Here is a 12478-nt window from a genome sequence, read left to right as displayed (position 1 = left end):
ATCATAGTATCTCTGCACACATTTACTGAGTGCCTACTATGTGCCCAGTGCTGTGTTAGGTACTGTGGCTCTCATAGTGGGTCAAAGTGCCATGACACAGGCTCTAATGGTGCTTAGAACTGAAAGGGAGAGACAGATATTAATAAAGTCTTCATATAAATGATGCATAATTTCAAATTCATACTGGAAAGGGAAGAACTACAATCATATAATAAGGTGACTGAGGCTGGGTGTCAGGGAAGCCTCCTCTGAAGAAGCCACACTTTGACTGAGATCTGAAGTAGAAATTGACGAAGGAATGGCCAGGGAGCATATCTGACAGGAGGAACTGCTTGTGCAAAGGCCCTGTGGTAGAAGGGAGACTAGTGTCTTCAAAGGTCTAAGAGATGGACTGGGTGCCTGGAGTTTAGAGGGAGAGGAATGGAGGTATGAAGTAGGGTCAGAAGGCCTGGAAGCTATTAGAGCACCAGGACCTTCTAGGTGATTTAAGAGGCTTTTGTTTTTCTCCTAAGAATGATGGGGGGCTACTGATGTGCTTTATGTACATCATGAACCCGCTGACATTCAAAAAAGACTGCTCTGGTTGTAGAGCATAAGCAGATCGGCACCGGGATCAAAGTGGGGGCGGCTGAAGGCACTGAATAAGGGCTTTAATATTCTGGAATGAATGAACGAGCATGATGTGGATACTCCTTTCACCACTGCTTTCTGTTGTTAGGCCACCAAACTGTCGTATGACCTTTATTCTTTCAGTTGTGGGCATGTCCTTTCCCTGGTCTTCCCTGCAGGTGAATTTTATAAAACCACCAAGGCCGACATTCTCCTTCGTGATGGAGAGGGAACCATGTGAGCAGCTCCCAGGACAGCAGCCACCCAGCTTTTCTTCTCTGGGCTCCCAGAGGATGCCTCCCCCACCCCCACCCCCCACAAACAACTCCGGAGCTGGAGGTGACAGGAGAGCGTGGGTGGCTGCCTGGCAGGGCTGTGTCCATGGAAACTGGAGCTCCTGTCGGGAGCAGAGGGTGGCAGGTGTGCTGGGTGTGGTCCCCTCCCGGTGGGCTGCCTACGACCTCCACAGGGGCAGCTTTCCCTGCCCTGGTCAGGGTCTGCCCATGCCCATCCCCGATGCCTCTCTTCCTCTCATCCTGTTGCTTCCACCTTCAGACAATATCCAGAAGCTGACTCCTCCTCACCACCTCCTCTGTATCTCCTATTGTCCAGGCCTTGGTCACCTGTCACTCGGATTCCTGCAGGAGCCTCCTGATGGGTCTCCCTGCTGCTGCCCTTTTCTTATGATCTCTTGTGTCTTTCCTCTGCTCCAAACCATGAAGTGTCTTGGGACCTTTCTTGTATGAAAGTCATATTCTGTCTACTGTCCCCTACATCCTAGTGACTTGGCCCCATGCCATCTCTGATTCATCCTCTGGCACTCTCGCCTCACGCACCCTGCTCTGAGCATGCTCTGCAGCCCACCTGCTGCCTTCAGCCACCTAGCCTGATCCTACCTCAGGGCCTTTGTATATGCTGTCCCTTCTGCTGGAACTGCTCTTTCCTCAAGTATCCTCACAGCTCACCTCTCTTCCAGGTCTCCATGCAAATGTCATCTGTTCTGTGAGGTCTTCCCCAAACACTGGGTCTTAGACTGGAGACCATCCCCAACCCTACCTACCTTGCCCCTTCCCTGCTATGTTCGTATTACCTTCTGATATGCTACATGTTTCCATCACTTTTTTGGTGACTGCCTTTCTCCTCCCTCTAGAAAGGAAGCTCCGAGAGAGAGGGATTTCTATGCGTTTGTTCACTACTGCATCTCTAGTGCTTGGAGGAGAGCTCAGCGCATGGAGGTGTCCATGCAGTATGTGTGGGAGGAATGACAGACACTTCCAGAGTTAGTCTTCATTATTTACGGGGGATGAGATGTCCAAGGACCCTCCAAGGACCTGCAGATCCAGACAGAGCTGGACTGAAACCCAGACCTCCTGAGTCTCAGCCTCAGCCCTCCCCATTAGCCTTCTAATCTAAGCATACTGGACACAGAACAGCGTGACCTTTCTTTGCTTGTACTGATCTATGCTTTCTAGTTCTGCTTTCTGGACTCAGGTTCTGGTGCTCGTCTCAAGGTGATTTGCCTCAGGCTATGGATGCACCTATGCTTAATTCTGTGGCCTTTTCCCATTCCCCTGGGTCTGGCCAGAGTCCTAGTCCTGCCCTCTCTCCCGTGCAGGTCCCCAAACGGACCTGTCCTGCCATTGCCCAAACCCCGGCCATCAGAAATGTTCATGAGGTGAGGCCGGAAACTAAACTATCACACCTGTACCTGTGGGCACCCTTCCATTTTTCTTTTCCTCCCAAAGCACATGTGTAGTTAAGCAGCACTCCAAGAGTGGAAATAAGGATGAACAAGACATGGCTCCATTTCTCTCTCCTGTTGATTGCCTGTCTCTGACTTTCAATATACTTATCATTAATAAACTCTAAAGGCCCTCCCAGTCCATTCTTACCAATGCAATCCAAAATCCAGCCGACTGTCCCATCTCCTCCGCAGGCCAGAACACGAAAGTCTGGAGTATCACGGAAAAAGTTCAACCTGAGAAGTAAAAGGCCAAAATGGTCTTATTTACTAGGCTGTGGCTGACATTTGACACTGCTTGAGTCAGCGTCTCCCCTGTTCCCTGGGAGTATGTTACAGCCCTGACTCCTTTTGGGGTTGAGGGGATCACTTAGTATTCTGAGACCAGAACTTCAGGGCTGCGGAAGAATAGGGAAGAATCGGGAAGAATCCTGGGGAGCCTTCCTTGTAGAAGGAGAATCTGACTCAATGTTCAACACAAAAGAAAATGGTTTTTCTAGATCCACTGCTATTTGTACGGAGGAGGCCACCGTTTACTTCTTTGGGCACCAATACAATCAACCCCAATGTTCCCACTCCTCTCTGGCTCTCCTTCCTGCTCTGTCCTCCCAAGCTCTCCTGTAATTCAGATGTAGTGAACTAGCTGGATCTCCATCCCACTGTCCTGTGGGTCCGGACCGAAGTGGAGGGAGCACCACGGCTCTTCATGGGGGGGCTCACAAAGCTCTAAGGCATCTGTAGATAGAATCCAGAGGGCCATGAACTTGGGAGGAAAAAATGGTACATTCTTACCTTGTGTAGGGCCTGAGATTTAGCCTCTCCAATTATCGAAGTGGGCAACAAATCACAGAGGTTCGAATAATACCGATGACTTTGTTAGAAGTCAAATTCACAGGTATTGTCATATTATACTACAGTTCTGGCAGCTGCCCTTACTACCACTTATGCTCATCACTGCTTTAATTAACGGTCGTTACTAGATCCGCCTCTGGATCTTACCAAAAATGTGTTAGTAAATCACATATATTCCAGTATCACAATACTTTTGTTTTTAATATTTTGATTACTGTCTTTCAGTATAGTTCGTTTCCCTGAGGATCATGTATATTTCATTTTACGCATTAAGAAAAATTCTGAGAAGAGGTCCATTGGCTTCAACAAGCTGCCAAATGGGGCAGAAACAATTTACCAGCCCTGAAAGAGAGGGGGCTAGTAAAGCGGCTTGCAGATTGCCTTCCAGTCACAGGTCACGATGGGGGAGTGATTACGATCATGGTGACTAGGGCACACCCAGAGCATCGGTGGGCTCTGTTTAGAAATTGGTTTTACACGTAAAACCTGGACTTACACTCATATTTCTTTCTCCTTTTAACTGGGTCTGGCACCATCATAGCCATATAAATAACAGCTCTGTGTCAAACAACAAAAGACAGGGACATAGTGCCTTTTTAGAGTCCCTCCTGCAGCCCCTTCCCCTGCCCCCACCCACTGAGGGTCTTGCTGGACTGAGCCTGGGAACGAAGGTTGGGAGGCTGGGCCAAGCAGCCTTGTGCTGGGAAGCTCAGCCCAGGGTGCACGGATCTGAAAAGCCGGCCTGGACACAGACAGGCTCAGGCACGCCAGCAGATGTCCCTAGTGCACCAGCTCTGTCTGGTAAGAAGCCCAGGCTGGGAGCCTTCCAGGCCCGATGCTGAAGCGGCCTCTGATTACAGGGACCCACAGCCATCACATTAGTGTACCATGGGGCCCAGCCTCTCCTACCAGATGGGGGTGGGGGTGGGGGATGGGATGCGAACGGCTGCAAGGGGCTCCCTGCGTCCTTGCCTCACTCTCCCGCTCTAATGGGCAGTGAAACAGCCAACAGTCACCTGCAGGAGAAGGGCCAGGGGCAGCTTAATAACCTCTAAATTGGATAATCCTGGGAGGGGGGGAGTGATTTCACTGAATAACCAATTGCCTCGATCCTAAAATCCTCCCCAGCAGCACATGCCGCAGAACTCTGAGTCAGCTGTACAGATTTCCGAACTGCTGACTGCGCTAGGAAAACGCTTTCCTCCTCCCTGATGACTCAGTGTGAAGCCACCGCGAACACAGCCTTGCAGAGATGTTCACGTAATTTACTAGCCCGCTCTTCCTGTCATTCCAACGAATGGCATGTGTGCTTTTTCTCTTTCACAAAAACAACAACTTTTTCTAGGGTGAAGTACACCAGGAGGCCTCTTTCCGGAGCTAGCCCCAAGGAGCAACCCCAGGAGCGAGTAAGAGCAGAGGTGAGGAAATGAAGACAAAACAGAGTAAAAGGGCAGAAGTTTAAGTCCACAGATGAAGGAGAGACAAGGAGGGTGACCAGAGAAAGGTATCCTCTTTAGATGGAAGGGGGAGGAGGAGAGAGAAGTAACGATTGTTTCTCCATACCCTGGGGTAGGCCCCCCATTGTCCAGGTTGAAAACTTGTTTGGGGTTGAGCAGATAGTGGAATTTCCGAAGAATTCTATGGAAAAAACAAAAAAGAAAGAAAGAGGGACAGAAAGAGAGACAGAGAGGGAGAATGTCATTGTGAGAAGTCACAGTAGGGCAAACACCTCTGGAGCCCACCAGTGGCGGGAATCTGGGTGCATTTCAACCCAAGAGGGGAGAAGACAGCACAAGGCCCAGCAGACCCTGAAGTCCCAGGTCCAGCTGTACCATTCACACCCCCACGCCCTGACTCAAGGCCTCCCCACCATCCAAGTAGCATTCAACCCCAGGACTATCCTCCCTTGCAGATGAATAAAACTTCTATTCTCTTAAAGCTCTGTCCTTCTCCCAGAAGTTCCATATATTCTAGGTCGTGCAATTCTGCTCTTTGTGGACTATACAAAGGTAACAAGGAACCCTCTCTGGAAAGCCCACTAGAACCTGGGATCAGGAGGAAATGCAGGAAGTGGGGCTGAGCAGGGGAAGCCAGGGGCAGTGACCACCTCTAGGCTTGGTGTCAGGTTCCAACTTGGGACTAATCAGGTCAGTTCAGGAGGGGTGTCCTGCACCTTGGATGATGGTGGGTGGGAGAAGAGAGGTTCTCATAGTTCTTGCTTTAACCCTACTTATTATGTTTGTAAACCTGGGTTCCAGATCACTGCCTCATCTGTCCGTGATCCTGAGCTGAACAGGACGGAGAGGCAGAGCTGGTTCACCCAATTTCCCTCTCTCCTCCCATTCCCTCAGTGCTTCCAGGAGATGGGGCATTTCCTTCCCTGAGGAGGTCGTGCCCTACTTTCTCAGGAGTTGGACAGGCCAAGAGGTCCCAATCAGGCAAGTCTTGCCACTGCTCTTAATCAAGGAAGGGCCTGTGAGGCTGGGAAGGAAATCTTCGTCTCCGAACCTGGTTGGAACTTGGGAGCCGTAATAATGGTTCATTCGATGGGCCCTAGGCTAAGGATGTGTCTGCTTTAATCCTCACCACGGAGCTATGAGAGGAGTGGAGGAAACCAGACCATAGAGACGTTAAGCAGTTAGCTGAACCAGGTCAGAAAGCGGTTGGGGGTTGGAACACACATCTGCCTGGCTCTGCAGTCTACCCTCTTAAGGGGAAGAAAAAAAAAACCTGCGTGAACTTGTCTCAGCCTCTCATTTTGAAAAAGAAGAGAACATACCTTTCTCCTTGTCTCCCTCCACTCTTGGGGTTCACCAAGACCAGCAGGGGGTGGGTACCCGGGGTGGGAATGATCTTATACTTCAAAGATAAAAGAAAAAGAAATTAGCTCTTTGTCCAGCCGAGACGACGAAGGAGATGAGAGTTGACGCTAAGATGGCTTCCAGAAAAGGTGGACGGGAAGCAGTTCCTGGCACAGAGCAGAGGGAGTAGGGAGGTAGGTCTTTGTTCCCCGGCTGAACTTCCTGAAGGGTTAAGCAGCTAAGTGTCTTTGACGTAAGTGGACCTACGCAGTGTTAACAGTGAGTTTGAGGCTGGGATCAGAGATGCGGCAATGGCACCATAGCTTCAAATCATTCAACAATGGTGTGGTATTATGTCTATAAGCACAAGATTAAAGATATATTTTTTAATTCTTTTTTTTTTTGAGGAAGCTCGATGCCCAATGTGGGGCTTAAACTCACAGCCCCTGAGATCAAGAGTCACACCTCCACCCACTGAGTCAGTCAGGCATTGGCTGGAAGCACAAGATTACACTTTGTGAGGGATACAACTGAGTATAACTTTAGAAGTTGTGGTCTTCTGGCCATACACACCCACCAAATTACACTCGTGAAGTTAACCATCACTTCCACTAGCACCTTCCACATCCACATTTCTAGCCCTCGTCTTTCTCTTGAGCTCTGGTTCCACATTTCTCACTGTCCAATGGATACTTTAGCCAAACATCTCACTATCATTGCAAACTTGCATGCCCAAACTCATGTGCCCCACAAAACTGGAACTGTTTCCCTTAAACATACTATTATCATTCTGCTCATCATCTAGGGAAGACCCTATCCTGACAATTACTTCCTCGAATGTCCCTTTATCTCTGGCAGTCACCATGGTACCCACACTGCTCAGGCCTTTCCCACCTCAGGTAAGACCTGTATACAGTTCCTTCCCAGGACATCAGTCCTGCCACTTCCACTCAGAAACCTTTAATGACATCTTGTTGCCCAGAAGATAAAAATCCCAATCTCCTGATGTGGTATCCATGACATTTTAACACAGTCCCAATCTGTTGCCTCTTAAATGCTAAGGGCTTCAGTGGCAGTCCCAGTCCAGTCTGGCTCTGACTCTCCAGTCAGTGTGTCCCCTGCCTTCCCACCCTGGGGGTCTGCTCGCACTGGTTTCTTCTCCCCCTTGATGCTCTGAAGATCCCTCTTCCTTTTTTGCAATCTCTTAAAAAGAACTTTGCATTCTTAGGGTCCAACTCAAGAGCTATATCCTCTATGAAGCTTTCCTCTATCACTGCAGCTAAGACCACTGCACTTGAAACACAGAATATCTTCTGGGTTCCCTTTGCTGTCCATTCATGTGGGTTTTGTTTCATGTGTTCTTAGGCAAATGTCTCAAAATATCAACTGGATTTTAAATGCCTTAGGAGCAGGGCGGGTGTGTGTGTAACCCTCCTACCAAGCACCCCGTGACACCAGACTGGGCAGTGGGGACTTAATAAACACCAGTGGACACAGCTGAGGGACAGACTGATAGGGAGATGCGTGAGGCCTACCTTTTCAGATCGCAAGCTGAAATTTCAGCAAGCACAGCACTGTGTTGTTTGAAATGGACGCTGGCATTCTTTATGAATGTTTAAGAATTTTCTCATCTGCCCAGAGTGACTGTCTGTGTGACACCCAGAAGCATCTTGGAGCCTAAGGAGTAATTCCTTACCTCCGGGGATGATATTCAAAATAGTTAATCATCTGTACAGCATGGACACTCCCAATCAAAACAGATGCAGGATAACCAGACAGTTGCAAGCTGTAAATAGCTGGTATATGGTACACCTTCTTTGTGTGTGTGTGTATCTGTTCCACCTGACTTTCTGCCTTTCTAGGGCTATGCCATTTTACTATGGTTTCTCCATCATTGTTGCTTATGTTTTAATTTTCAAGACATACTAATCTTCATGTTCTCATTTAATCTTAGAGCATCTCTGGGAGGTGGGCAGTGTAGGGACTGCAATGCCCTTTTCCAAACAAGAAAACATGAGGCTCGGAGACAGAGGAGGAAACCCTAGTTTTCCATTTCCTTTTCTAATACTCTTACTTGGTGAACCCAAGTAAAAAATGAGTTCTTAAGGGGCGACTGGGTGGCTTAATCCATTAAGAGTCCGACTTTGGCTCTGATCATGAACTCAGGGTCCTGGGATTGGGTCTCGAGTGGAGCCCCACATCAGGCTCCTTGCTTGGTGGGTGTCTGTTTGTCCCTCTCCAACTTCCTCTTCCCCTCCCCCTGCTTGTGCTTTGTCTCTCTCTCAAATACGTAAGATCTTTTTAAAAAATTCTTAAGTATATATTCTTACGTATACATTTAAGGATAAAAAGGAACTTTTGGATCTGGTGAACTTTGTTTTGGCAAATCACATTCTAGAAACAGCTTGACCGTCTTGGGAAACCCATTGTATGTTTTCAATAAGTTTTACATAACTTGTTCCTAAAGAGGTGATAAAGTTAATATGACCAGCAATGGAATCAGCCAACCTCCCTTTTTACCACTTGTCAATAGTGTGGTGGTCAAAAATAATCAGAAGCTGGAAATAAAGTGTCCCTCTTGTGTGATGTATTTATGTAATTAATCAGATGAGAAAGCAAATGTTGAGATTTATTTCTCTAGAATCCAAACCCTGTCCTCCCCGCAGGCAGCCTTGGACACGCTTAGAACGAGAGACCGGACTTGGGACTTGCTGAAGTACCTGCGTCACAAGTTCAGTCTTGGCTGACACACTGCCATCAGACTTCCCACCTTGCCTGTCCTGTGACGAGAAAGACAAACGTATATTTTTTTTAAATGCCCTAGTTAAAATAAAAAAACAAAAAATCAGAAAAAAACCAAATAGTTAATACAAAGATACTGCAAAACCAGTAGAGAGTAGGGAGGAGTTTATCAAAATGGGGCTTGAACCTAAAAAAAAAAAAAAAAAAGACATGCTCCCTATGGGTCTCTCTAGGACTCCCCAGGCCTCTGTCATTCTTTGCTCTGACTTTAACTTGGAGACACTGGAACAGACCTGGGGAGAAGAAACTCTAAAACTGACAGAAATCTTTGTTGATTTAGAAGCTCAAGCTCTGGAAAGCCTTGTCTTAGACCTGGCTTTTCTGCTCAGCACTATCTAAACGATGGGATACTGTGTTAAGTCATTTCTTTTAGTTTTGTTTGTTTTCTTCAATGTTGATTATTTTCTATTGATGTTTATTTCACATGTGTTAAAATCCTCAAATCTCCATCCCCAGTTTTTCTATATACATATATGCCCTTGTCACTACGGTCTCGTCAAGCTTTGACGCCTGGCTTTGGAATTTCATAAATGGAATCATAGGGCATGTCTTTTTAAAGTCTAGTCTCTTCCATTGAGCATCTATCTTTGAGACTGCCCGTGCTGTTGCAGCTAAGCATGGCTCTCTCTCGCTGCAATGAGGTATTCCATTACACGGGTATGCCTCAGACCCCTGTGGTCAGCGGTCATTTAGCCGGTCTCTAGTTTTTTATTGTTACGAACAAGATCAATATGGACATTCTTGCGCCGGCCTTTTGGTGAAACAAGCACTTGTATTTCTCAGACAGATACCCAGAAGGACATGTTGGGTCACAGAGTTAGTGTTTTTCCAACCTAGTAGGTACTGCCAACTGGTTTTCCAAAGGGGTGCTGTTCCTTTCTTTCTTTTTTTATTTTCATGAAAAAGGAGTAGCTGGTCAAGTCAGGGGTGAGGTGAGAGGGACCCGCAGGCCCTGGCAACATCTTGAAGACAGAAGGGATCGTTAAGGTGTTCGGTGTTTGGTCCAAAAGAGGAATATCCAACACAAGAGACAGAAAATTTCAGAAGGACCAAAAGGGACATCAGTATTCCTGCTTTCATCTCCAAACAAGGTTTGGACGCCTAAGAGGGCGTCCTCAAGGTGGGGAGAGATTCATGTTTAGACAAAAGAGACAGGCTGACAGGGACAAGGGAGGCCTAGCCGCACACAGGTGGGGACAGAAATTCCCGCAGCTTGCTGGGCTGGCAAAGTGCGTAGAATGTACATGCTTTCTCCATGGGTCATTTTGGAGCATTCAAGAAGGCCAACAGTGAGCCCCAATTAGGGGAGTTTTCTCTCACAAACTGATGAGTGCCGCCCTGAGCTTTCAAACATGTAAACACAAAACCTAGGAGTTGTGGAAAGCCCTCGGAAGGAGGTGGCTGTCTGAATGCCACCTGCATCTGAACCAGGAACCCAGAGAGCCCAGAGGCCTGGTGGGGCAGCACTTACCCGCGTCACAGGACATATTGAAGTAGGCAGCAAAATATGGTCTCTGAGTTCCCCACCATCACACAACGTTGATAATTCACATTTGCGGTGAAACTGGAGGGAAGAATGAAGAAGCGAGTGAGTGAGACTAACCGGGGTCAGTTCAGGTGTGAGCCTTCAGAGACTTGCCAGGGAGCCAGCAATGCAATACTCCCCCAAATCCTTATGCACTGCCAGCTTTGGCAGGATAGCTGTGTGTGTGTGTGTGTGTGTGTGTAGCGTGATGTGGTCAGGGGTGTCATATTGGCTGCAGGCAGAGACAAAGGAGATTGAGCGCCGTCCATGACTGCTGGAGTGAAATGGTCATGGGCAGGCTGGGACCCTTCGGTGTGGCAGGCCCTGTGGATTCCAGAAACCCCCTTGGACCTAGGCTCTGAGACTCTGTAAGGAGAGCTTGTTGAACAAACTTGTGAGAGGCTGGAAATAAAACCTGAGACTCTTCCTGTACATTTTAAGACATCTACAGCCTGATGTGCAGACACATCTTTTCTGAGGCTGATACCTGGTCAGGGGGACAAGACAAGACACAGAGTTTCCACGGCAGGCAGGGCGGGCAGCGTCAGGTGTCCCAAGGGGACATAGACCTCTGCTGTGGAGTGGGGCTGCTGTAAGGGGTGTGCCTTCAACAGATGCCTTGAGGAGCAGGGGCTCTCGTGTCTATTTTCACTCCTACCCTGTGCCCCTGGCCCCAGACGACACCCAGGTGAGACAGCTAATGGTCTGGTGACTGCTCACAGCTCCCTGGCCACATAGGCAGTGGACCGGCCCTTCTTCTTCAGCAACTCTCGCTCCCTGGTTCTGAGGTCACCTTTTCTCCAGGCAGCCTGGAGAAGCCCTGGAGACACTGTTAGAATCAGCGCCTGGAGTGGGGGCTCTTGTCCTCCTGGTCTTGCTCTCCTAGCTCCGCTCATGCCCTCTGGCAGGATGTCCACTGCTCCCTGGCTGCAGCTTGAGCAAAAACACACAGAAAAGAAACAGGGCCACCCTGCACGCCGACCCACCGTCATCCGGCACCACACGCAGTGCCGCGCGGTGACGCTCTGGTAGCACTTGATACTTTTGTGGCACCGGTCACACTTGACGGAAGAGTTCCCTTCCACCCACGCGTGCTGCATCACCTGCAGGAGGGAAGGGAAGGGTGCCAGGGAGGGCTGCAGGGCCACATCCCTGAGGAGAAGGGTCTGAGAGGAGCCCAGGGCTGGGGGAGGGCCGACGGGCTGCCTTCTGTTCAGTGGACTTTACTTGGTGGACACGGGGCTGCTTTGCCGAACTGCATAGACTCGGTCCCTCCCTAACTGCAATCGTGCTAATCAAAGTCGAGGAAAAACCACTTAGGCTGCACTTTGAATAACTCATTCACCCCGGTAGGCAAGCCTCTGAGCAGCATCTTGTCTGGCAGTCCATCTGTCTTGCAGAACTCCCTGTGGAGTGGTGTGCTTGTGTGCGCCCTCTCCTGGAAGGCAGCGCGATGCAGGCAAGCACTAGAGGGCCCGGGCCACGGATGGAGCCCGCTGGAGTCACTGACCTTCCACTTTGCAGCGGGGTGACCTTGGGCCAGTTCCTGGACCTCCCTGAGTCTCAGGTCCCTCACCTATAGAAACTGGTATGATAAGTCCCCCCCGCTGGGTTTTCTGGGGGCAGTTAAAGAGAGCGCACGTGGAAGAGGCTCCCTGGCACAGCTCTGGGCCTTGAGACGTACCTGCTGAGGGATAACTCCCTTCATGCTCCCATCTTCTATTGGCCAGTGGCGCTCAGTCCATTAGAACTGCCTAGGAGCTTCTAGAAGTCCTAATGCCCAGCCCTCACTCCAGATCAGATAAATCAGAGTCTCCAAAGACAGGACTCATCATTAGTTTATTTTAAAGCACCATGCGTGATAATGTGCAGCTAAGATTGAGAAAACCTCTAGAAGGAAGTTAGAGGAAAAAGTTCAAAGACGTTAGTGTGGGTCAGCAGCCAGCAGTCTGTGTATCTGTTTCCTAGAGAGCTGCTTCTATCTGCTCCCTGCCCTGGAAATGCCACTAGCGCCACCCAGGAACTTAGGAAGCAGGTGGGAAAGTCCGAGTACGTGTGTGAATGCAAGTGAAGCCGAAGTGCCCCATGAGACCACCTTCTGGGAGCCTAAACCCTAAGTTAGCTCTATCTAGGAATTCTACAGAACTT

At 49.0% G+C, this 12478-nt stretch overlaps 1 protein-coding gene across 5 annotated transcripts in view; it reads right to left on the bottom strand.

The window, feature by feature from the left end:
- The window catches only part of DGKG (diacylglycerol kinase gamma), a 209932-nt gene that overhangs the window by 111964 nt on the left and 85490 nt on the right, over positions 1–12478 (bottom strand). For 4 of the 5 annotated variants that reach the window (XR_009350976.1, XM_059163209.1, XM_059163206.1 and 1 more), the window contains 6 exons: positions 11317–11433; positions 10277–10369; positions 8724–8783; positions 5982–6061; positions 4766–4840; positions 2502–2587 (listed from right to left, as the gene is read on the bottom strand). Coding sequence is in view for 4 of the 5 variants with exons in the window: in XM_059163209.1 (XP_059019192.1) it covers positions 2502–2587; positions 4766–4840; positions 5982–6061; positions 8724–8783; positions 10277–10369; positions 11317–11433 (511 nt within the window). In the remaining variant the exon portion in view is untranslated. The remainder of the gene's footprint in view (positions 1–2501; positions 2588–4765; positions 4841–5981; positions 6062–8723; positions 8784–10276; positions 10370–11316; positions 11434–12478) is intronic. The other variant, XM_059163210.1, reaches the window with a different exon arrangement.

The sequence above is a fragment of the Mustela lutreola genome, chromosome 2, assembly GCF_030435805.1.
Source record: "Mustela lutreola isolate mMusLut2 chromosome 2, mMusLut2.pri, whole genome shotgun sequence".
NCBI lineage: Eukaryota > Metazoa > Chordata > Mammalia > Carnivora > Mustelidae > Mustela > Mustela lutreola.
The sequence above is the reverse complement of the archived record's forward strand: the minus strand, read 5'-3'. Positions and strand labels throughout refer to the sequence as shown.